The sequence below is a fragment of the Phalacrocorax aristotelis genome, chromosome 1 (assembly GCF_949628215.1).
Source record: "Phalacrocorax aristotelis chromosome 1, bGulAri2.1, whole genome shotgun sequence".
Classification (NCBI taxonomy): domain Eukaryota; kingdom Metazoa; phylum Chordata; class Aves; order Suliformes; family Phalacrocoracidae; genus Phalacrocorax; species Phalacrocorax aristotelis.
Genome location: NC_134276.1, coordinates 186,303,850 through 186,330,123, shown reverse-complemented (window position 1 = coordinate 186,330,123; position 26,274 = coordinate 186,303,850). Strand labels below are relative to the sequence as shown.

The 26,274-nt window shown below is 40.8% G+C and overlaps 1 protein-coding gene across 2 annotated transcripts in view; it reads left to right on the top strand.

Annotated features, from left to right (window-relative positions):
- The window catches only part of PDZRN4 (PDZ domain containing ring finger 4), a 252,999-nt gene extending 227,010 nt beyond the window's left edge, over positions 1 to 25,989 (top strand). For both annotated transcript variants that reach the window (XM_075080996.1, XM_075080997.1), the window contains 5 exons: positions 7,575 to 7,673; positions 9,884 to 9,946; positions 13,516 to 13,617; positions 17,043 to 17,159; positions 23,813 to 25,989. In XM_075080996.1, coding sequence (XP_074937097.1) covers positions 7,575 to 7,673; positions 9,884 to 9,946; positions 13,516 to 13,617; positions 17,043 to 17,159; positions 23,813 to 25,339 — 1,908 coding nt within the window. In that variant the 3' untranslated portion in view covers positions 25,340 to 25,989. The remainder of the gene's footprint in view (positions 1 to 7,574; positions 7,674 to 9,883; positions 9,947 to 13,515; positions 13,618 to 17,042; positions 17,160 to 23,812) is intronic.
- Positions 25,990 to 26,274: the final 285 nt, after the last annotated feature.

Genomic DNA, 26,274 nt, shown 5'->3' with positions numbered 1-26,274 from the left:
GACCTTAATGTACTTTCTCAGTTAATTCTTCATTGAGCTATTCTGTAAGTACCCTCTTCTTGGCCTTTTGTGCTTCATTCAGTTAATCATTCTGTCAATTATACCATTAGCAAGATGAACATTAAAACAGCTTTTCAGCTATTGCTACAGGTAAAAAGGAAAAGCAAAGCTAAAAGTAACTATTCATTTCTTATTTTGCTTTATTATTTTGGTTTGGTTTTCTCTTTTTCTTAAAATTTATGGTAAATACTACAGTCCTCCACCTTGGATCATCAGATGCTGGGTCCACCCATTGCATTCAATAAGCCTTGATTTCTTCCAAAAGTGCAGTCAAGGCTATAACACAAAATAACTAGTCTGGCACAAAGACAGTGCTTGCGAAAGAAACCGAGGAAAACAAGGATGTAATCATAAAACCTGTCAGATAAACCATGCTGTATTGTAGCATTTGCAAACTCTTAGGTCATCCCAGCTATGAGGTAAATTGTGTAAAGAGTTTGGAGCTCTGCCTGACAGTGGTCTGTAAAGAGATAGAACATAAAGGTGTTTCAGCTCACGCCTGGGGTTGTTTCAGAGTATGCACACGGCCACTTATTTAGTGATGGGCAGTAATTCACTAATTGGTGATAACGGCGTTGCTCGGGGTGGCTATGAAGGTAACATTTTATATTTTACATTTTTTTTCCCCTTGACATTGCAATAATAGCAGCTAGTAGCAATTTGTAATCTGGTCTTAATCCAAAAGGTACTCATGATCATCCTATAGTACAGAAAAATTGCTGAACCCAGAGAGACCTCTACAGACACCTCCGTAGACACCTCCACAGACTGCCTCTCTCTGATTTTTTTTGCCTTAGAACATATTACATTACTATGGGCTTTGTAGATGGAATCTGTCAGCCACCTTAGAGACTTGAGTGAGGATACAGCTCTTTCATACATTTTAGGATGGAGATAAAGCATATCTGAATTGCATTGTTTGTTTTACCACACAAGGACTTTTGCCGACTGGCAGCTTTTTATCTTTCTTCTGGTGAAGAATCCTTCTCCAATACGCTGTGGTGACTTCCTTTTCTAAAAGTTATATGTGTACTGTTGAGTTGGTTCCTAATTTAAAACCTGGCAATTTTGTACTTCTAAATAGCAAAACTTCCTTTCTCCTTTCTGTCTTTTTCCCCCTTTTCAGGAGAGTTGTTTGAAGGGGAAAGGGAAGAAAACACAGTGTTTTGGTTTTACAGGCTGGGCTATACTGATATATAACCAGCATGAAAAGCTGACATTCTTTTCTTCTAAAGATAATGGAGTTAAATGGGACTGGGTAGATGATAGTTAATGCTAAGAAATGAAATAGTTGATTGTGTCATAAACAGAACATGTTTAGAATCCTCTATCTTACCATGTCACAAAAATACAAACCCTGAACTATGAATCACAGGTTCTGCTACACTGGAGAGTAACACTAATTAAAATTAATTTGGTATTTGACTATGTCTCAACGGTGAGATGATTTTCTCATTGTAATGAGGACTTAAATGTTAACTGAAATGATCACACACTGTCCATTTAGGAAAAATACTGTTGTGTTTTGATTCCATGCTGGCCCTTCTAATGGTGTTAACCAGAGTTCATGGGACCCATTACTCTGATATACTGTACAGGTGAAGGGAACTCAATAGCTATTACGATTTTGATAGTCTCTCTTGGTCCTTTTAGTGGTGTGCAACAATTGCTATAAAAGCAACCAGGGAATATTGGAAGGATGTAGAATATTTATAATATTTCTACAATACCTTTCAAACACTCTGTAATCATTTATACTTTTATGTCCTGCTACTCTGGTGGTGTTTGCATTGTTTTCTCCTTAAAATTAAGGAAAACAAGTCACAAAAAGTTACATGAGGTGACTATACCAAAGCAGTTACAACTGAACAGAGAATAGGGACTTAAAGGCAGAAAACTTCTGGAAGACTACTAAGAAACTGTATTATGATGCAATAACTTACTGATTTTTTTCAAAATTATGATGAATCTGAGAAGGTAGGGAAATGTCCCTTCCTCAGTACAGAGCATCATCCAGGGAAGAATCTCAACCATATGCCTGGTAATCTAAAATATGGCCAGTGATTTTTCAGAAAATGTAGATTTCTTGATCTTGAAGCCAGTTACTTGTATCAATAAGTTCATCCTCTGTCATTTGCAATGGTAGACTTTTTAAGGTTTCCTTATTAAAGGTTTCTATTCTGGAAGAGGGTCAGTGTGTTTCCCTACACAAATAAATTGCAAAGGGGGTCAGCAAGTTTCCTTGTCAGCATAATGTCAGGAGACTCCCAGGCCTAGGACATCATGTTTGGACATGAGGCAGACAAGTGTAAGAGTTTACCTTTGTCATACTCTAGAATCATGTTGTGTAACTGATTAACTTTTGTTAGTTATACTGGTCTACAGTACATAGAGTAAGCTAGTATTGTTGCATTTCACAGCCAGTAAGTCATGAGTGGACAAAAATGAAAAATGGACATAGAATGAGATGAGACAATATTCTAGTGTCCAGCAACTGAACTCCAAACCCGTTAGAGCTGGGGCAGTGATTTTCTCCTTAAACCTCCATTGCACTAGAGCAGCCCAAGAGTTACAGTTCCTTGGAAAGAATTCAATCAATGTCTTTTCTAATTCTGTGAATGTAGTGGGTCAAATTCAGCAAAAATAATATTATCACAGAGAGCATCAGAGACTCCCTGAACCTGCTTACTCCGTGGCAGTTCCTGGGCAAGGGACACGTCAGATCTCAAGTTTATTCGGAGTTTCAAAGCTATCCAGTTGCCTCCCAATGCTGGAAGTTCTTGGGTGGGCTTTGAGTGTCTCCTCCCTTGGGAAGAGGGTAGCTATTCATCACAACTAATTTGTATTGAGATCTAATTTCTTGTTCGCCTTATTTCTCACCAGTACAAAAATTTCTTCTCATCACACAGAGGTGTGAGAAGGCAAGACAAACGAAGGATCAGAGGGTGACAGAGAGGAAGGAGAACAAACTGGCAGTAATAATAGGTTATTTTGGTAGTGCCCATCTGTATGCATGGTTGAAGCACAGAGTGGAGCGGTCACTTCAGTAGATGGGACTTCCTGCTTACCACGCAGTAATTTCTTTACAGATTTCTATAGGTGAGATAACAGGATGGGTTATAAGGTGAGAGTAAAAGAAGGTGATGCAGGGGCTGTGTGGACATGGGCACTTACTGAGAATGGAAATGCTTGGGGGGAAATGGGAGAAAAGGGTGAGTGAGGCTGCTGTCTGTGAATGAGGGTGAAGTGTGCCTTTGGGAAAGAGTGGACTGAGAAGGGCTTTGAAGGTGAGGACAGAAGAATTGTGTTTGTGGAGAGGGGTGCCAGGATGGGATGGTTTGAATGGAGGCGAGAGAGGCTGACAGGAAGTGATGAGGCAGGAGCAGAACCCAGCCACACTATAAATGGGTTGAACAATGTTGAATAGGGAGTAGCTAATCCTGACAGAAAGTGGGGAAAAGATTCAAAGGTGTGCATGGCTTAGTAGACACCACTGGCAGAGTGGTCAGCAAACAAAAATGAGGCAAAGTTTTCCATGTGTGCAGTTATTGCAGCACAGGGTCATTGGATGAATAACTCTTGTCAACATCTTCTGGGTGCAGAAGTTACCAACTTCCATCTCAGGCTGTAATCTGTCTTCCAGTGTGTGGAGGGAGAATGTGTAGAGTTTGGGGCTCTTTTTGCCCAAAAAAAGATTGTTTCAGAACAGTTACTGAAGGGTTCATGGTCTGTATTCTAACAGACTATCAGCTTTACTCTTTGTAATCTAGCTTTTAGTAGAAAGATCCACCATAGCTGCAAACTGATGCAAACTTTTACAAGGTCTTCTTTAATAGCCCTTAACCTCTTCTCAGCTATTCTAGAAAGCCAACAGCCTGGTTGATGACATTATAATCTACTTCTCTGCCACTTGAGAAAAATGACAGTATTAACCTAGCCTTCCTTCCCCAGAGAGATGACAGCTGCTTGTTTGGTCTTATGTCTCCTGAGGCTGACAGCCTGTAAACTGGTTTTCTATCATTGAAGCAAATGGAAGCCAAAGGCTACAGCCACTGCTCCATCACTTTAGAGGATGACCAATATAACTGGTTTTCAGTCCTTCAAGAGCATGACCTCCACCTCTTTGCTGTCTTTTTTATGTCTGAAGAAATGAGCTACCTTGGAAATTTGCATCAACCTTTCAAGACAGGATAGTCATTATTCTGATTTCCACGTCTATCTTTTAGCCAAATAATTTATGGCAAAACGCTTTAAAGTATTGTCTTCATTGTGGCAATGCTCTGAATTATTGTTCTGCCCACACAGAGAAAAGGAGCAAGTCAAAGATTTAGCAATTTGGCATTCATTTCTGCCAGTTGGCAGCAGACTACTGTTCATGTGAGAGGTGGCTGCCCCCAGAGCACCCAAAAGAGGGGGAGGCTGTCATCTCCCAAGCTCTCTTCTCAGTCCTTCTCCTTTCACCATCTGTCTGTCAGTACACTTCGTGAATCCCCAAAGATTGTTTCTCACAGATTTTTAAAATGCTGAATTTTGAAGACTGTCGGTTCAGTCCCTACATACACACACCCCCCACACCCAAAGAGGAAGCAACTATATGTGTGTGTGTGTGTACGTATCTAAAGAGATTTCAGAGAGGGAAATTACATTCTTACAAATTCATTACTGCTGCCAAACTTATTGTTTCTTCTGTTAAAGACCAGTTGGGAAAAAACCTCTAAAAAGCATCTGTTGCAAAAGGCAACGTCAAATACTTCTGACCATGATGGTGCAGGTTCTCTAGTGTCTCAGCTTCTGCTCTTCTTTTGAAGTGGCTTCAGATGAGCTTGTTATATACAGCTAAAGATCGGACCTGTGGGCTTTCGCTCTGAGAGATGATTTAATATTTTATGCAAAGTGTTTTTAAATTTTCCAAAGGTGTTTTGTCAACCCTGATTTGTTTGAATGTGACCAGGATGCATAGCATTTGCTGTAAAAAAGAAGATGCCGTGAGGTTAGTAATGCAGATGTGCAGTGGGAAAAAGGCAGTTATCTGGCATGACTTCCAATGCAAAGCAAGAGACTTATCCAACTTCTCCCTCACACTGAATGAGGTATTACTTGAGATTATACTTGAGTCTAGACTGAAAAACGTGCAGTGTTTATTGGGCTTTTAGCACTAAGTATTAGTATCTCAGTCATAGGTATCTACAGCTTCTAAGTGGCCACAGCCACGCATAGTCATCAGACTGTGCAGTCATCAGACTACACCCCGTATAGTCACTTAGGAAAGAGTACTGAGCACAGATCTCTGCTCTAAGGTCTGTTACTGGGAGGAGAAACGAAAACTGTAGCAACTCAAGCACAGTGCACAGCCAAGGCTGATACATCCCAGACAGAGGATATTAGTCACTGATATTTGTCACCAGCTGGTTCCCAGAGACAGTTTTAGCAAACTTCTTGGACTCCCAGGATGGAGCCTCTAGGGTCATCCTCATTTTCCTTTGCTCTTTCATGCCCTAAATGGTTAAATTATTCTGCTTATTGAGCCAGCACACTGAAAGGATTCAGTTTGTTTGCAGCCTGAAACATTTGTACAGCTTTGTACTAACGTTTTGAGACAAATCATCCACAAGGACTTCAAGGTCATTCCCAGCCAAAGAAATTATGTTCAGAGCAGTCCTCGGGGCCTCTGTCCAGCCTCAGTGTGGGGAGATGGGAGGTATTGTCGGCAGGACAATGAAAGTCAATGGATTTCAGCTTGTGCACAGCTCCTCATTTGCCTTGATTTAAAGGTCCCAGTCTCAGTCCTTTATGGTGTATTTAGGCTTCCTTATAGGCCTCTAAGGGACTGCAAGCTTCTTTATTCCTTAAAAGTATACCTTGTTGCTGTAATTGAAGCCATTTTGTTACTGTAATTTCTCCCTAATATTACAGTTCTAGTCAAGTGTTGTTTCCCTCTGGAGGCATCAATTATTATGGGTTTTGAACAGGCCTCCCTTCAGTACACATACTTTCACTCCCAATGCCAAAATCAGGTCACTGCAGTTCTCTTCCCTAATAAAACACAGTCCCGTGTTTCTTCTTTCAAACCTGATGTACAACATGTACTGGTGACTAATTCCACTTCTTACCATGCTGTTTAAAACTCCTGCCATATTTAAGAAAAACTAAAGAATACTACAGATTTAATGGTATTTTCTACATTTTCTTAGTTTTCATTAAGACATCGAATGTCCAAAATCCAGGGAGAAGTTTATAGGGTTTACGCAGGTACTGAGCCTGTGTAAATGTGTACATTGGTGAGGGGGCGAGCCATAGTAGTGTGCTTTGTGAAACAGGTTCAGCTGAAATGAAAATGGCATGGGGTTCATTGGCTAACCGATGTGTATGAACTGCTGGGTTTTCTGTAAGTTGTGGTATTTCAACACCTGGTCCCCACAACTCAATCAGACTCAGTAGTGAGTCCTCACTGCTGTGTGCCCTGTGCCTGTTTACACATTAATCTGCACAATGTCTCTGGGAGTGGGGAGGAACAAGCTCTGTATCACCAACTGAGAACTGAAACGTGTCTCTTTTGTCTCTTCTTTTTTTGCACAGCCATGAGAAGCAGAAGCTGTTAAGCTCCAAATGTCACCTGCAGACTCCCTTTAAATACATATATCAACTAAAGTTTCCCATTTGCAACCAAGCTAATATTCTGTGTTATTGGATTCATTGTGCTTTATTACAATTATTTGTTTCACAGTGTTCAAACCAAGTGCAGCTTTGCACTTTTGTGAATGATTCCCTCGTGAAACCCTAAAGATGCTTAACTCAGATGGGTGTATGTAGTAGTTATCACTGTGCCATCTGCCCTAAAACTTGCACAGTTCATGAGATGCCACTGCTGGGACATCTGGCACTAAAAATATGTTTTCTGCATCATCTCACAATTGAGGAGGATGCCACGGCTGTTCGGCTCCACAGGAGATTCTTTGAAGCATCCTTCTGTTATCTAACAGCTTCTGCAATGAAGCTATAGTACTAAACTGGTCAGGGAAGGAATTTTGCTATTAATGGAAGGCTGTGTTTTTGCTTTATGGCTTGGATTGCTGTTAGAAGGGAGTGGCACTTGCGTGATGGCTAGATTGATGTGTAGCCAGTCTGTCTTATATCCTATAAATCAATAGTTGGTGTGATAGGACTAAAATAACTATGTAATATACCACAAGTCAGCTTCTATTATCCAAAAGCAAAAGAACTGCAAAATCAATGCACAGCCATATTTCTCAAAGTTCAGCATGTCTTACTATTTCTTTATAGCTTGAACCTGCAATGTACTAGGATTTCCTTCTTAAGTCACAGAATATTTTCCCCCTTAAAGATGCTCACAAAATATTGTGTCTCAAGACTGGGCAGTATGAGTAGGTCATACAGTATGCATATGAGTGTGTCCTACAGTATGAGTATATCAATGGTTTGGTGCTCCCTTGTGCTACACAATTTTTTCCATCCTTGGCAAAAGCCACCATATGAGCCTGTGTGTTTTCTTGTAGGAGGTGGAGCTGTGCCGCATTAGCAGCCAGGAGAAGCTGGGGCTGACTGTCTGTTACAGAACTGATGACGAGGAGGACACAGGGATCTATGTCAGTGAGGTAAGGACATGGCAATGGCAGGAATGCGGGAGATGCTCATGGTGGAGGGCTGAACTCCACCTGAATTTAAGAGCAAGTGCTCTGACACCAGAGTGCAGAAGTGTCAGCCATCAGCCAGCACGTGTCATTTCCAATTCATTTAGATGATCAGTTTAAATTATGTTGCCCCAGCAGTGTAATTATTACTAGTGGTCTTCTTTAATCTGAATACTTTTAACTACAACATCATAGTTAGGGAAGTATGAAGCAGTCTGAGCATGGTCTGAATTTTTAAAGAAATCTGCCCTTATGTGGGAAATCAGGCAGAGTTTTTAAGGAGAAAAGCACCTTTTCCACACACTACTTGTATTCTCCCCCTGCCATAGCCTTGATAATCATAACAGTGGATAATCATTATTTTATTTTTTGTGGTTTTGTTACAGTTGTGGTATGCACAGACAGTGGGTGGGGAAGAGTAGCTTGGGAGAAAGCTGTATGTCAGAAAGACTAATAATTTTCTTTTCGCCATATGAAAAATAGAATACTGGATACTGAGATGGGATGAACCCTCAGTTTTTCATTGGCTTCACCAGGAAAACATGGCATCCAGCACATGTCACAAGACTGTTAGTGTTTTACAGCATCAGTCCACAATACTTCCAGACACACTAGCTCCCTTTGAGTCTCCAGCCATTTCAGAGAGGTTTGTTGTTCTGGATAAAGCAGAACTCTGGTGAGTCCAAGCTCACCGGTGAGTCCAAGCTCACTAATGATTGTCCTGCATGAACTGCATTCCCAATTTGTCACTTTTGTGACATGTTGAACCAAATTTGGACATTAGGAAAGGTTCTTCTCTGAGACAGTGGTCAATCACTGGAACAGGCTTCCCAGAGAAGTGGTCTGGATGACGCTGTTAGTCATATGGTTTAGTTTTAGGTAGTCCTGTGAGGACCAGGGAGTTGGATTTGATGATCCTTATGGGTCTCTTCCAATTTGACATATTCTATGATTCTCTGTTTCTAAATTCTGAGTGAAGCTCATGGACAGAGAGGATCAGTAGAGAGAATTCTCCTATGTATCAGTGAACGGGGATGAAGACAAGATTGCTCATTCACAGGCCAACAATCAAAGGTGAAAAGCACAGTCCTGGAGAAAGAATGAGGAATTAACATAAAACTACCCAGGAATAAGTCTTCCACCAGATGTATAAGCACTGCTGTTAAAGTCTGTTTGACCTTGTGAGGACAAAGGAAGTGCAGGAATACAGTAACGTACACTACGTAATGCACTCCAGGATTATACCCGAAATGTGCTGGGTTTCCTACATGGTAGAAATTTCTCAGACCTTTTTAAGTGAATGTAATGATATTGTCTTTCATACTTGATTACACACTTCAGAATCAGTCTATGGCAATGCACAAGAACAAAATAATATCTAACAGCTGTAGAGGATGTAACCTGCAAACCAAATGCTCAACTTGAATGTTTGGTTTGAAAAAATAGTTTATGGCATGACGAGGCAAAATAAATGATTTAAGATAACCATCAAGTGAAAGGTGATAGATCAAATTGCCCTGCGATGAACAGTAGGTCATTGCTCAGGGATGAGCTATAGTGACTTTGATAAACTGTTGATGGAGTCCTAAACATCTATTTAGGTTAAACTAAAAATTAACTGACTCAGAGAGGAACAATATGCAGTACTTGTGGCTGACCTATACAATCCTTCTGTATAGAACCTTTGGGGTTTTTTGCTGTTTCCTCACAAGCTGCAAAATTCCAGAGGAAGTAACAGATGGGTAACTCAGACAATAATTTAATAGTAAATGTTTCCATGCAAGAGAAATACACCTGCTTCTTTCCCAAAGACAAGGTCCATTTCTATAGAGTTATCAACTGCTGCAGAACCACCTGAGTCCATAATGAACTTACAGAGCAGAGGGGCTCTGTCATTAATTCCTAGTGCTCTGACAGCTGAAGGTTAATGCCTGATGGTGCCATAGGAAAGTATTAATCCAAAAATCATCTGTTTCCAACCCTTTCAGTCTTCAGGCTTTTGTCTGAAACAAGCTTATACAATTATTTAGAGAACTGTTGAGTTCATATGACTGTAAAGGAAAGTTTAGGTTGCCTCCGTACAGAGTAAAAATGCACTTTTTCACATTGTGCAGCTGTTATTGTTTCCAGTAAAAATCTTTCCATGTTCAGTTACTGGATATTGTCCTGTGCAGGTTGATCCAAACAGCATTGCTGCCAGAGATGGCCGGATCCGTGAAGGAGATCGCATTTTGCAAGTATGTGACAATAGACTCTTCCTTAAACTGTTTCTTCAGACAAACGCACAGTGCCCTCTTCTCTGTGGATTGTTAATGAGGGAAGGTAGTTCTCTTTGTTACTGTGATCGATGAGAAAATCCATGTCTGTCTGTTTTTTAACACAATAGCTGGGAGCTAGAGCGCGTGTACTGAAAAATGAGAATGACAAACTCGTTCTGGCTCATGCCCTTATGTCCCATGTCTTTTATTTTGCCATATTTATTAGCAAATCTCATTTCCCCTATGTTCATCTCAGTGTCACATTCTAAACAGGAATCCTGCAGACATAAATATGAGTGTCTAAGGCTTACTGATCATTCAACAATTGCATAAATTTGGGTAAAACTGTCTCGTGCTGAGCATGGATGGTAAGAGTTTCCATACAAGAGATGTGCTATTAGTGAAGGATGATCGTGAATGTACTTGAGAGGGGGATTCGTTATGCTTTTGTTAATATTTTCTTTCCCCAGCAATGAAACATTGCTTTTCTGAGTTCTTTTCTAATTCGCTATCTTGGCTTTTTTCTGCCCCCCCTTTGTTTCTATTGATCCGCTCATTTAAGGAGCTGCCCTGAAGATAGATTTGTGTGATTCAGCATAGCCCTGTGGGTGGCTGGCTGCTGGCTCTGGAGGGCGGGCAGTGTACCTGTACAGAGAGGGGAGTAGCTAGAATGGCAGTGAGTTTCCGTTTTCAGCTGGCAGTGAATAGTATGTTTTTTGCACTAGTGAAAAGAACACAAAACAGCTACCAAAAATCAGTAGACTGGAAAGTCTTTGCTGTACTGTGGCATTTTAGTTCTGGTTCCCAGTCTGTTTCCCTTGTATTTTGTCCTTTTTTCACTGAAGCCACAGAAGTAGTTCCTGGTGTGACAACTGACCTCTCTGTAACCAGTTCCGTAATTACCCTTCATTATTTTAGGCATGTGTGCTTTCAGGTTGTTACAAAATCAGACTGTTCCTTCCCTCCAGTCTTTTCATTTCTGCAGAAACTGTATTTGATGAAACCTGTCGCTGTATTTCTTACCCTGGTATCAGCTTTGGGAGTCTAGCTAACACAAGGTCTACAAGCTGGCTTACCAAAGTGGCCCATCTTTTGGAGAGGAAATAATAAGTTACATTTTAATGTCAAGGGCTGCTGGTTTATTCTCTGTGTGGTTGGGAATGTTAAAACATTAATAGGACAGTGTTCTCCTCCAGAAGACATGGACGCTGTGGTGCAAGGCCAGTGAGCCCCTCAGTGGGACCTGGGGTGGAAGGTGATGGGACCACATCATGGGGTGCAGCTGAGAGCTGAAAAGTCAGTGCACTGTCTCCTGTGCCTTTCTATGAAATACCTACTAAAGAAAACAAACAGGTTCTAATGGTATTTTTAACTTTCAAAAATCAGAAAAAAAAAAAAGATTTATTCAACCAATTAGAAACAACTTTCATTCCTACTCTATGCGTTTCAGAGTAAGAACATTGAGGGGAGGTCCATTTTCTGCTCCTTTCCTTGCTTTCTAAAATTTCTGGGTGGAAAGCCAACAGCAGTTCAGGCAAACATTCTCCGGTTCCTAATGGAATTTGTTTCAATTGTGAGTAAAGACTCCTGGGGCAAAAGAAAAGCATAGGTAATTCTGCCGTCCTTTTGTAAACTGGAGCATTACTTTAATGTCAGTGCTGATATATAGCTATGAGTTTGATCATTAAAGTTAACACCCAGAGAGTTATGTGGGGTTTACTTTCATATCTGAAAACACATTGAGCCTCTATCTACTCTTATTGATGAGATAACTCAGAGAAATAGAAGGTGACAGTGCCATTATGGGGCGATTACACTGAGGCTGGGAGAGAGCCAGAATCTTGGGTGTGGGTGCATTTTCTGTGGGTGATGGATGGCATTGGTTAAAGCTATGGGGGGACACTCTGTTTTGTGTATTTCTCATGAAATTACAGCAAGTTTCCTCATGTTTTTCAAACTGAAATGATCCCCTTTTCATCCTCACAAACCTCACACCTGTCCTGTCACCATCACAGTCGTCTTAAGCATCTGAGAACAGCCTGAGTATTTAATGTCAAATGTTACAAAGTCAGGGGAAAGGTTTTATAAGGACAGTCCTAGTGAGACTTCCATAAACTTCTGCTATGTTTATCTGTAAACCTCCAGACGAGTGCTGTCCATGGGGGTGAGATGCCATGGGGCAGATTGAAGTCCTGCTTGTCCCTCATGATGGTGCAGCTGGTATGGAGTGGGCACCTCCAGGCTGAGAGGGGCCAGCAGGGCCACCGCCTCCAGGGTCAGAGAGGGACAGTTGCTTGGCTGATAGGAATCGCCGGAGTAGCCACCGCTGCTGGGGGTGTTTTGTACAAGCCAGAGATATCCTCCTGGGCCTCTGAGGCTGCATCTCTGCTTCTCTGCTTTTCAGGTTAGGGCAGCTCTGCATTACCAAATGGTTGCCTGGTCTCCCACAGACCACAGCTATCCCTTCATGTAAGCTTTGAAGGGTCTCAGACATTTCACTCATTGCCAGTTAGGTGAACAGGGTACACCAAGGTTTTCTTTAATCTAAATTAAAGCTGTGGTTTTGAGTCAGGACTTTCAGGCCAAACATACGTGCAGAAATGCAACTTTACTTTTCAGCCAGAAGTTCCTGCTACTTAGAAATAAAACCCTTATAAGATTTTATTTCCCCCAAATATTCAGGTCCTTCTGTCTTCCAGTTTTGTTTTCACCCGTTTTCAAATAGACCAAGTATTTGTTTGGGGTTTTGGGGTCAGGTTTTTTTTGTGGCCACAATAAGAATAATCCACTTCCTGTGCTGTGAATTGGACAAACCAAAAGCATATGGAAAATCAGATTTCTATTTGATTCCCTCAATAAAGGGCTTTGGACAATGCAAAATGTGTTTGTTACTGTGTAGTCTTGGACATGGCTGTTTTAATGAGCTGACAGAATAGGAGAAAGGTAGCGAGAAAAGCATGTTCTCATTGGAGAACCACTTTTATTTTTATTATCCCCTTGTAAGGGGGATACATATGTTTTGTGTGGTTCTGGATACTAAGCTGTCCACACAAATATAAAATGATTAAATGGAGCAGCAATAAGCAGTGGCCTGTAAGTATTGCCTGGTGAGAGATAATACTGTAGCTCTCTAATTGGCTCTCTACCAGCATACAGTGTGACTGATTTCAGCTGTAGCATTACCAGTCTTGCTTCCACCAGCACTATTATCTCAGAGTGACACTTCCATTACTCTGAACGGAGAAAGATGAACGTCACCTGTCAGGGGCTGGTTAATTGTGTTGCTAGATGTATGTTACCAGGGCGCAAGTTGGACATTTATGAACATAACTGCTTCCTCTGATGTCCGCCATCCTTCAACGATCGATACAGCTCTTACAGTAAGCGCATAATTGAGTGAAGGCACTTACCACTGAGGGGCTGAAGACGAGCCCGTTGCGCGAGTTTCATTGTCCATACATTCAGCACAAATGAGCTGATATCTGCCCTTTATTGTGTGTTGCTTTGTGGAAATAGAAACTAATGTGCCACTTTCATTTGTTTTCTAGATAAATGGCCAAGATGTCCAGAATCGGGAAGAGGCAGTGGCATTGCTCTCCAGTGAAGAATGCAAGAAAATCGTGTTGCTGGTCGCAAGACCGGAGATGCAGGTTAGGCTAAACAGATGCACTGAGCCAGAACCCAGGTTATACTGTACATTGACTGTCACTGTAAGTAATGAACTGCTGAGAAATAGGAATGCCAAAGTTCCTGACAAAAGGAGGAAACAGATAATGCAGAGCTTTCCCTCTGTTTCGCCAGCAAAGAAATAACATGATATTACTAGGGCTTGTTCTCCCAAAACTAAGCAATTCCCTTCCAGCAGACAGAGTAAGCAGGTATACAAATAAAGCTGACAGCACTAATATGGTATTAATAAAATATGATGTAGAACTTGAAAACTATGTATTACCTTTTAGACGATTCTTATTTGTTCTGGGGATAAATTTCCCATACTTAACCTCAGTCATTTATATGAACTTACACAAAGCTGTAGCTGGTGTTTAGTGATGGCTCTTTTTATCCTATGCACTTATAAGCAGGCATTATTAAACTCTTCATTTATGTACCAGTTATGGGACTTTCACTACAACGCCATTCACCAAACCTGGATCTAATTGTTTTCAAAGCACCCTCGTCACAAAAACCAGTTTTTACATTACAAATTGTATCCTGGAAGGTGCATTTTCAAGCTTTTAGAAGCATTTCTATGGTTTTAAAATTATGTCAATGCCAAGAATCTTGCCATGCCAAAAATATTTTATATCATTGCAGGGGGCAGATGTTAGGTTGATCATCAGACTGAAGGAGAGGTAGAGTGGAAGAAGAGAACTCTTTGTACTTCCCTTTATATTCTGTTTATAGGCCATTGCAAAGCAAAAAGACATTATATTGTCACTGTTCGCTCCATCTGCCAACAATTCAGAGTTGGTTATGTTGCCATTTGTCTCTCATGCTATTGATCTGATATCCTCAGTCTCACTAGCTGCATACTCTGTATAAATTAAATTGAGTAAGTGTAATTCAGTGCCACTTGGAGTCTCTACTTGAATAAGGTAGTTATAAAAGATTCAAAATTTCAGTATTCATTTCCTTTGTTTTTCAGGAATCTAAACAATTCCCATAAAGCTGGTGACATAGTACAGAAAAAAAAGGCCATGCATCAGTTTATATCGCAAAATTGTAGCCCTCGCTGAAAGTTGCAGGAGTTTTGAAAGAGTTGTTTCAATATTATTCTTACTATTTTCCACTAAGATTTTGGTTTTCAGCAGGGAACAGAAACACACCCACTTATAAAACAGATGCCCAGGGAAAGTTCATTGTCTGTATTTGTTTAGGCTGGTCAACAGGAAAAAGTTATATCACTATGAGAAAAGGAATTGCTTAGCTGTACCCATATAGCTTCCCATATGGATGCTCCTTTCAAAAGTGTGTTTTGATTTGGGGCTTTGGTGTTGGGGGTTTTTTGTTTACTTTATGTGCTTTAAGAACATATTCATACAAAACTGAAGAAAAAGCCATAGTATGTCAGAAATCAGGCTGTCCACAAACTGATTTCTGCTGGTTGTGTTGCTTTGACTCTGGTAAAAGACAGCAGGGTTAAGCTGGCTTTTATGTCTAGATAGAAAATGGTAATGGCAGCATTGCAAACTTGAAGGGTGACTGCTGAGCACATTCATTTGGTAACAGGGAAGAAAACCTTCTCTGACTAATTATTTGCATGGTGAATACCAATGAATAATTAAGTTTTGAGACAGAGTGCTGGAGGAGCACACAGCCTGTTCCATATGTAAATAAATGGCACAGGCGTGTGCATTCACATGTGTGTATGTGCACACAGTGTATGTAGTGCACGTGTATACTAAGCCATATATTATTGTTATTCTCAAAGCTGTAACATAACATAAGCATTCCCATTAGTTAGGTACTGAGTCTGCCACAATCAACGCAGCAGATTTGCCCAAGTGAGATTAATCTTTTGTCCTCCAGATTTGTTAATCTCTGAAATTTCCTCAAATGAGGGAAATTAAACTGCATCTTTTATGGTAGAGGAAGGCTGTGTTCATGTTTTCCTTGGGGAAAAAATAAAAAGCAAGCAAGACAAGTAAACAAAACTAGTGGCCAGTACCAAATGTTTCAGAGGATGGTGTGAAAGTCTCATTAAGGACAAACATAAAAATTACATGTCCTCAAGGAAAAAAACCTCCTTCTAATCCCAAGTTGTTAGAGGCTGGCTTTGCCAAGGAAAATGGTGAAAAGCTTATGTTTTTCATGAGAGGAAAGAGTTCATTGGCATGGGCAAAACCACATCAGAGTTTGTGAAGCAAACAGTGGTTTCCTGCCAGTATTCAGCTAGAAGTACCAAACAGCATCAACCACTCCTTGTGTAGCTTTGAACTAGTACTTGTTGGTTTGGTGGAACTTTTCTGTCTGGCATCGGTGGCCAAAGCTCTCCTGGCTTTGATGCCGTGGTGGTACTTCTGCTGTAGGCATTGGCCCGTGTTACATTGTTCTTGCTGTCTCAGGACATGAATAGTTGGTGCTCTTGCAATTGTCTAGTGCTGAGACTTACAGCATCTGTTTGTCACCTTCTTCTTCTGGTTCCTTCACCAGTGACAAAACATTAAGTGTTTCCTTCTGCTGTGGTTCCGCCACCAGGAGCATCACTGACCAGTATTTTCTTCTTCTGCTCAGTGTGCCATCTGGCAAGGGATTGCAGATACAAATGGATGTGTGCCACGTGCACAATGAACAACATGGGAAGAATAGCATTTTCAGCCAGGGGCGCCTGTTTTATCAGTTTAGAAAGATGTGAAGGGTGCAAAGTGGGTGCGGGGAGGGGATATACTCGTTTGACAGAAAACATAGCATCTCCTCCTGTCCTTTTGCAACACTGTCTTCACCAAATGTCAAAGTATTATTTTACACTTGGGGAAAAAAAACAAGCAAACAGATAAGCCTTGCTTCCAGGCACACTGCGAGAACAAAAATAACCTCCCTTCACATCAGGCATCTTTCTGTCACCCTCTTCTGTTTGTTAGTTTACCTGGAAGATCAATGGGAAAATGGTGACAGAAACGCAACATAAGGTTTCTATTGAGGTGGCGGCAGCAGGGCACAATGCTGGGACGGAGGTTGTTAGAGGAAGGAGCCCAGTTGCCTCCTGGCCCTATTAGTAATGTTGCCGCTCTTTCAGCGCAGGGGCTCTCGGTGGTAATGAACACGACAGCTTCAGGATTATGCGCTGCGCCTTTCATACCTTTTGAAAGGAAATAATGTCTGTGCTGTGCAGTCTCCTTCATTATGAGAGGAAATCAGTCATACTGTTTCAAGAAAGGATAAAAGGCATAAGAGTCCCATTTTTTTTATCCTTCTTTTTCTTCTTCTCTTTTTGAGACACGAACTCCTATTGCCTGGCTTTCTGAAGAGAATCATTAGGATAAAAAGAAATAGTCAAGCATTGCCATTTGGGTTTACGCTGTTTTAGCATGTGTCCTTGCTAACATAATATAATGTACTAACGTATTCTTTGCAGCTGGAAGAAGGGTGGCTGGATGATGAAAGGAATGAATTCTTAGAAGAGTTAAACTTGGAAATGTTGGAAGAGCAGCATAATGAAGCAATGCAGTACACAGCCAACGAGGTGGAGCAGGTAGGACAGCTACTAAACATATCATTTGAAATTTTGCTAGGTATACTTTTATATTAATAGAGAATGAAATGGTGTGCTGCAAAATAGAGTCAAAGGCTTTGATAGGATTCTGTTTCTAAAATGCTGTGAACTCCAGCACACTGTAGGTAAGGAAAAGGAGAACAATAGATGCTTGGGCCCAGTATCACAAGTTAGCAAACAATTTAGGAGGCTGTGATAAGTACAGATTTATCATTTTATCTGAAGTCTCAGAATAATATTGCTTTCCTTCTTTAATCTTGAAGTGTTTGGGGGTTATATTGTTAGATTTTACATCAATTTTTTTTAATGAATTGTGTCAGTGTGGCACCTAGAGCACCAAGTTGAGATAGATATCCCCCTTGTTGTACGCATGTAAGCCCTTGCACCAGAGAGCTTGCAAAACAAGATGGAAGAGGTGTTTAAAATAAACAACAGGTGTTTTGGTAATACAAGTGTATTTTTCTTATACCGACAGCGCACAGCTCGGCATTTGTTTTGTTAATGGAGACAAATAAGCAGATTGTTAGCATAGTCTCAGCTTGCTGCTATCCTGACTGTAACCTGCCCGTATGTGCTGTAAGCAGGGTGACTATGGCAAAGATGGATGCCAACCCCCAGCCATACAGTTTCATCAAGGGACAGGTCTTCTCAGTCGTACTTTATTGTGGAAGGCATAAGTGACCTTATCCACACCTGAATCAGATGATCTGCCAGCATGCGCACCTGTGCGGAGGCAAGGAAATAAAATTCAACTTCATCTCCTGGCTTCTCTGTATGTGCAGCTGGGGAGAAACTGTTTCTTCACCCACAGAAATTTGTGACTTGAATTTTTTCCCTATGCTCAATTGCTGGAAAGCAGAGCCTGAGGAATTTTTCTTTGAAGTGATGAGAGAGGGAAAGACTGAGAGAACCTTCCTTCTCCTGGAAACTAGGGAGCTTATTTGGCTAATGGGAGACCTGGCTTCAAATACCTCATCACCTGGTCCACAATGAGGGTGTGAATGCGCATCTAGCCTCCTCACCTCCCCTCCAGCCTTGATGCTGGACTACATGATAGCTCCTGTTAAAGCTATTCACTCTACGTAAGTTAAATATTAGCTGGGACAGAGACACTGACAGAATAATTAAGTCAATTATCTGGAATATGATAGATCAGATTACAAATCCTTGATCTGACAAGCATTCATTTGTTTACACAAAGCAGAATAACTTCAGGGTCAGAGGTGAAGGTAGCTTTGCAACAGGATTTATAGTGGCCTTTTATTTATGACCCTCTTTTCTAGGCAGTGATCCAGGCCTCAGTTTCCCAGGTTAAATGTGCTAACTACTGCACTGCTAGCTACTTTGAACTGATATTTGGCATCTTGTTTATTTTTTTTACCCACAAATTTTATCCCAGATAGCAAAAGATTTCCTGTCAGAAAGAACACTTTCTTCACAAAGCAATTTCCTTTGCACAGTGGCATTTTCACACAAACCCCAACTTCTGGAGGAAATTCTTCAGCAGGTTTATCTACAAACCCCTACTAGCCCCGCACACAATGTGCTGGGACCTCTGAAATCATTTCACAGTTGTGACCTTCCAGTCCCAAGTTCTTGCCAAGCTTTGGCTTTTTCACTGAATTTGGGTTGCAGGTAGTGTTAATTATTGAACAGTGGTGTTCTGTGAAGTGATTTCACAGAAGCCATTGAGATTCCTTACTCCCCATTGGGATCACTGGGATCTTATACTAAGGATAGTTTGGGGGTTTTTCATTTCTCTATTGAGAATTTATATTAATGTAGAAGAGAGCTATACTTGAAAAAATTCTGGTCACTTGTGCTCTGTCAGTGTCTGACATTGGGTTGCTTGAAGTAATTCTAGGACAGCCAGACATTTCTTCGCCCTTCTGATGAGTAATTGAATCAACCAAATGCAGCTTGGTGTGTAATGGGGCATCAGTAATTTGTGACAGCTGCTGTCTCTCTAGACTCTATGTAGTGACTCGGCAAGTCGGAAAACTGGTTCTTTACTCCTTGTTAGGCTGGGAAACCTAGCAGTTCCTGAGGTGAATCACATAATCCATCGGAGCAATGAAACTGCTCTCATTGCAGCTGCCAGTGGCCAAGCTGAGTATCTTCAAGCTCCTCAGTTGGCCATGGAGATTTCATTCTAACACCAGCCTTGATTTTTGTGAACCAAAACAGTCCTCTGGTCATCGTGAATCTTGCAAGATGCAGGAATGAATACACACCATAGCAGAATAGCCTTCCAAACACGAGTCTGTTTACAAAATGCCATTTTAACATTTAGTATGAAGTGTCATAGAAAAATCTGGTACAGTTCATAACAGAAGAATTAAGTAGGTAGCATGTCTTTTCTGTATGTTTTTGAGTCACTCTGTAGAATTTAATCAAGAATTGTATCTTCTCCATATAGAATAGTCCAATAAACCTTGAGGAAAGATGTAACTCTCCATTTTTTATAGCTCATTGTATTCCTTCCCCTTTACAACATCGCTGTTCATTGTGAAGCAGAGATAACTTTCAGAAGAATACCATACATTTGCCATGCATAAATTCTTGTCAATAATCATGGAATATATCAAAACCTATTAAGAAGAGAAAGAATTAGATTAAAAAATTCATTTGAGTTCATTCAAAGCTGAAATGCAGTGAAAATGTCTGGGGGAAATTCTTTTTTGAGAGAGGCCTGCTTTAAAAGAACAGCACTGTTTGCAGAAGAGCATTTTCCCTTTCAGTGCACCACTGAAATCAATCCCAGTCTTCCCACATGGCTGGAGTACTTTGTGGTTAGCCTGCCCACTGGAGTTTCCTCTCAGTGTGCTCAGTCTCTCTTTCACTGTCAGAGACTGACTGGAGAGCTCAGCAGCAACGTTTACTAAAACCTTTGACTGAATCTCACTGCCTTCAAACTTTAGTAGCAGCCTGGGTTTTTAGTCCCAATATACATCATAAGCTGTAAAATGAGAATACAACAGCGCCTGAATTCCTGCAAGATTAGCCATTTTATAGGCATGAATGCTTGCTGGAGCTGAAATGCAGAATCTTTTGAGGTTCATTTATTGCTTGATTGTACGCACCGCCAGGTTTGCCTTCTCATTATCTGAGGTCTCACTGCAAAGATGAGGCCTAAGGAGCCCTTTGGTATTTCAAACAAAAGTAATTGTAAAAGAGATTGACAACATACTTTTGAAAATAAACACTTTGTTTGGAATAGATAATAGATAACACTGACAAAAGCAACACACTGACAATTGGAGACTATCTCTTGTTTTTCAGAAGGGGCTTAACCTGGAATTAGGCTTGCTACCTTTCAAAATAAAATTAGAATGATCTCATATTGTAGAAGACTGCTCAGTCTGCACATGTTTAGGGGCTCTGGCAAGCATGACAAGTCCAGGACAGAAATGCCAGGGGCCACCTTACTTGAGTCACAGTGGATTTTTAAAAAAATATATCTCAAAAACACACAGTACAATAAATATCTGTATTACTTCCCATTTTTTTAATTAAACTAGCTGCAAGTATACATATGCTGGGGAAAGATTTAACATGATATAGATGTCGGCTTTAGATTGAGAAGAATCTGATTGTACAGGCACTTGTTTCTTCCTGGCAGGGAGGGGAACCCAAAGTGACTATACATTCAGGTGCCTGTACTATAGACACTTACATTTGATTAAATCAATCCCACCCATCTGATTTCTGTTAGACTGGAAAGATGGGGTTTGCTTTGTTTACATCTGTTGTGTGTTAATTATGGATAGTGTAACTTGAGTAGATGGCAGTGTATTATATTCACTCAGTCTAAATCAAGTGGAAATTGAAGGAGTAAAGTTTAAATTGTTGATAAAAGTGGTGTGGAAAACAAGAGTCACTAATTCTGAAAGTGTTGATTGTGTGGGCCTGAACTGTAAAGTCTCTTTCAATGCCTATACAAATAGATACATTAAGGGATTTTTCAGAAGTGCTCAAATATATGCTTTGATGGTGTGGCACCATACTGGAGACATCAGAGGAAGCATCATGGAGCGCAGCTCCTGTAAGCTGTATAAGTGTGCCAACACAGTACGGATAAGCTCTCTTTAGGGGGTGAGATGAATTTAGTCATATGGATGCAAGTTGTGCTACGTCACTCACCCTCAGGGTCGGCAAGTAGTTCCTGGCCTTCCTCGTTTGCTAGTGTGGATGGAGCCCTGCGTTTGCGACAGGAACCCAAATTGCCGGCTGTTGTGCAGCACAGCCCTCCCAGTGTCTGGGGGAGCTGTTCTGCCTCATGTCAGTAATTAACTATTTTCCAGAGCAGTGAGAAGCATGGGTTACACAGTGCAGTGGCCAGAGTGCAGTGTAGGTGACCCAGACTGGAGTCATGTCTCTGCTGAAAGGTTTGGGGGCAGATAAGGTCACTAGAAGCTGGAGCAGCATCAAAGCAGGTGAGAGAAGGTACCAGAACAGCTTCTGTAGCAGCACTCACCTGGAGGAGGTAAACTAGAAAAATAGAAAATTAAACCTAAATCTCCAGTGTTCCTGGTGAATGCCCTGCCCACTTGGCTGGCTGGGGTGCTCTTCTTTCTGGTTACTCTTGGTTTTCATGAAGAATTCTCTAGACATTGGTCTTATGCTCTGTGTAAAACATGACATTTTGGAACTTTTAAAAAACAGTTTATGTGGGAAGATATTGCATTTGCACCACTCATCCAGCTACTCCTGAAAATGGAACTAAAGTGTTGCAGCCACTTTGGAACAATATAACAAGAACCTTAATAAAGAATCCTCCAATATAGTTTATGTACCTTCACAGCTATAAATAAGCTGAGGAAAGAAAGAATAGATAAATGATAATTATAGAAAAATTCTGAAATAGTTATTCAGAGTGTTATTGGTACTGCCCTTCATATTGCTTCTTCCTGTGACAACAAGATACCCTTGTTTTTTAAGCAGATAAGTAGAAGGATCTGAGAGGATCTCAGATCAGGAAAATATCTACCATTGAATTTTTAACTTGCAGACTTTTCATGGAAGTCTGCCTTTGTCCCTTGTAGTTTCAAACTCTAGTTTGTAGAAAATTCTGACCCTACAACAATTACACATTTATCATGCATTTTGCTATCAGCTGCATGTTGTATGTGCAAACAGATGAGTGTAAAAGGTATGCTATGATTCTGAAAGTCTTGTCTGACAACAAATTGCTAAAACATCTCTTCAGACATTTTTAACTAGTCCGTCACAGACACTGAATTCTCCTGGTGTTGGGTTTCTTTCAGTATTTACTTTATTCCACTATTACATTGCATTCGGGGGGTGGAGGTTATTTTTGTTTTTCTGAGACTAGACCATTATTTTTTCCTAACAATTGAGGAAAGGAAACCAGCTGAAGGATGTTTGATCATGAGGTGCACATAAAGAGAGGAGAAAGAATGAGATAGGAGACACATTTTCATCCTGTTTACTGTATGTCAAAATAGAGAAAAAGGGAATTATGACAGTGGCCTCTTTGAGTTTGTTTCCTTTCACTGGGTGCACTGTACCTTTTTTCTCCCTTGGTTGTTACTACCATTATACATAATTATGCAATTATACCTCCTAAAAGGGAAATGGCATTTGGTTGGTACTATGTACACTTAGATATTTGGCGGACGGGCCATATAGATTGCACTCTGCATAATTGCTCTGTAAGAGGAATAGGGGTGAATTCTTTGCTTATCCATTTTGAAAAATAGAAAGCATCTGTCTCTTCAGAGAGGTATTATCTCACATTCTTTGTGAATATAAATAGGTTGAGAATATAAATAGGTTAGGTACAATGAGTGGAGTGTGAATTAAAAAACAACACCCTAAAAGCTTGACATTATGCCCATGGCAAGCACTTAGTGTTGTTCTACGCTTAATGGTAAAAGGCTGTTTTTATTTCTAAGGAACATAAACTCTAACTAGGGAACAAAAATGGTCTCCAGGGATGCAACAGAGAGAGGTCTACTTGAGCAAAGTCCTAGAATTCAAAATGAACAATCTTTTGGAAAAAGACTACTGAAAACAAGAAGTGTGACAGAGGGCCATGGAGGGTATAATGGAACAGGCTAGCCCTCAGTAAGCTTCAACCCTGCCCATCTCCATGGAGCAAACAAGGAGTTCACTGGTTAAAAAAAAAAAGCCCTACTGATGAAAGTAGTCTTTTTGCACCCTCTTAGATTGTACTAGTCATTGTTTGATTGGTTGCTTGCTCTGTTTTATTGAAGTGATACCAGTACTGAAGCTTTTTCCCAAGTTTAGGAAGATTTCAGCTCCACCAATCTCTGGCCATAATCCAGAATCGAAAACAGTGCACCATCTGGTGATCATTATCTTTAAGCACTGCAAAGAGATGGCTTAGCTAGAGACGGAAATATTTCTTTCCAGACTTTAAAAGATATGTCACTAGTGCTGTAACTCATCTACTTCACTTGGTATGGCCACCGCAGCATGACTCTCAGAAATGTTTAAAAGCCATGAGCAGTAGGACTGCTGTTTAGTGATCTGTTTTAATTCGACTTAAATCCGATCCCAGCTGTTTAAGCAAAACAGAGCTGAAGAATATTCTCATGTAGTATGGTCTGTATTTGATAACTATTTTGGTTTGCTCATTTTTTTAGCCAAAGAAACACGAAGAGGAGGATGGCACTACAGACACTGCAACCTCATCATCCAACAATCATGAGAAGGACAGTGGGGTGGGACCTACAGATGAAAGTCTGCGTAATGATGAGAGCTCGGAGCAAGAAAATGCACCTGAGGAGCAGAACAGCGCTACCCTGCAGAGCAAGCGGGAGCTGGGCCACAGCCAGGATACGTTAGGAAGTGTGGAGCTCCAGTGCAATGAAAGCTTTGTGTCTGGGGAATACATTGAGTCTGACTTCATAGGAAACCCAGAGGAGGAATGTGAAAGGTTTCGGCAGCTGTTGGAACTGAAGTGCAAGATTAGAAACCACGGGGAGTATGATCTGTATTACTCGAGCAGCACAATAGAGTGCAACAGAAGAGAGCAAGACGGAGTGGAGCATGAGCTGCAGCTACTCAATGAGGAACTGAGGAACATTGAACTCGAATGTCAGAATATTATGCAAGCTCACCGGCTCCAAAAGGTGAGGGATCAGTATGGAGACATTTGGGCTTTACATGACGAAGGGTTCAGGAATTATAACACCAGCATAGATGTACAAAGAGGCAAACTGGATGACATCATGGAGCACCCTGAGAAGTCCGACAAGGACAGCTCCAGCGCCTACAACACGGCTGAAAGTTGCAGGAGCACTCCACTGACTGTGGAGCGATCCCCTGATAACTCTCTCCAGAGGATGATCAGCATAACCAACAGGAAAAACCTGAGGAGCACAATCGTGGCTAGTCAGTCATCCTCAGGACAAAGCAACAGGGAGACAACCTCACCCAAAACCAAACCCACTGAGCAAAACAGTGCTGCTGAGGAAGCAGTGCTGGCATCAGAAAGCAGCAAATTCACAGACCAGGAAAAGCAGAGCAGCGAGCACATTCCCTACCTTTCTCCATATCACAGCTCTTCTTACAGGTATGGGAATATACCTGCTCATGCAAAGCATTATCAAAGTTATATGCAACTGATCCAGCAGAAGTCTGCTGTGGAGTACGCCCAAAGCCAGCTGAGCCTGGTGAGCATGTGCAAAGACTCGCAGAAGTGTGCAGAGCCCAAGATGGAATGGAAAGTGAAAATAAGGAGTGACGGGACGAGGTACATCACAAAGAGACCAGTTCGAGACAGAATCCTGAAGGAACGTGCCTTAAAAATTAAAGAGGAGCGCAGTGGGATGACAACAGATGATGATACGATGAGTGAGATGAAGATGGGTCGCTACTGGAGCAAAGAAGAGCGGAAGCAGCATTTGGTGCGAGCTAAGGAGCAGAGGAGGCGGCGGGAGTTCATGATGAGGAGCAGGCTGGAGTGTCTTAAGGAAAGTCCACAGAGTGGCAGCGAGGGCAAAAAGGAAATTAACATTATTGAACTGAGTCACAAAAAGATGATGAAAAAGAGAAACAAGAAAATCTTGGACAACTGGATGACAATCCAAGAACTGATGACACACGGTGCTAAATCTCCAGATGGCACAAGAGTGCACAATGCCTTTTTATCAGTTACTACTGTATGAACGCAACTTCTTTCAGAGAGTATACTACCAGTTTAGGTAGAGTACGATTGCCTCGTTCAATGTGGCATTTTTATATATTTTGTGACTGTTTATAGTTTGACCTTTTTTGTAAGCAAAATTACTTGGTGATTTTTCATTTGTTTTTCATATAATGGTACCTTCTTTATCTGGCAGTCTTTCTTTATCCTGCAATATATTCATACTATTCATTTGTAGAAAAAAAAAAGGAAAAAGAAAAGCAAAACAAAAAAAAGTGGAGAAGCCAATTAATTTCTTAACCTAATACATATCCTGTAAGTTAAGATCTGGATTTATTTCTCTAGTTTTCTTTTTTCTACTTTAGTAACAATACAATACCAAAACAAAACGCTTTATACTGTATCCTTGGCTTAACAAGTTTTAAAGTTTTACATCTTAGATTGCATCTGTTTATAAATCATATGCCACATCCCATCGTATAGATAAGAATGACATTTTTCCAACTACACATTGTACAGTACGTTTAATCTGTAAATTGCAATTGTATTTGTCCAAGTAAAGTGTAGGTGGGCAATTCTCCTGTGTTATGTAGTGGCATTGGTCATGTAGCTGGGCAGTATGTGATAATTGTGAAAATGAAAGAGAAATAAATTATTGCTTATCTTTAAGAAAAAAAAGCTAAGAGTTCTTTGATTTAAATTGAGCATTTGCCTTTAAAGGATGAGTCATTTCACTGTGCATGATATTTACAGCATATAGAGATTTCAAGAACTCCATAGACTAGTTCTTATGAAATAGTTTTTCAATTTGCCATAAGAGCAAGTGGGTCTTTCTGGCTTTCTCCTACCTGCTATTATTGGTTGATTGAATGATTCATATATATATTACTGTGTTGTATGCTGTCAGGTAACTACTGTGGGTCCTTCCCCTGGATGACCTTGCTATTTGTTCTACAC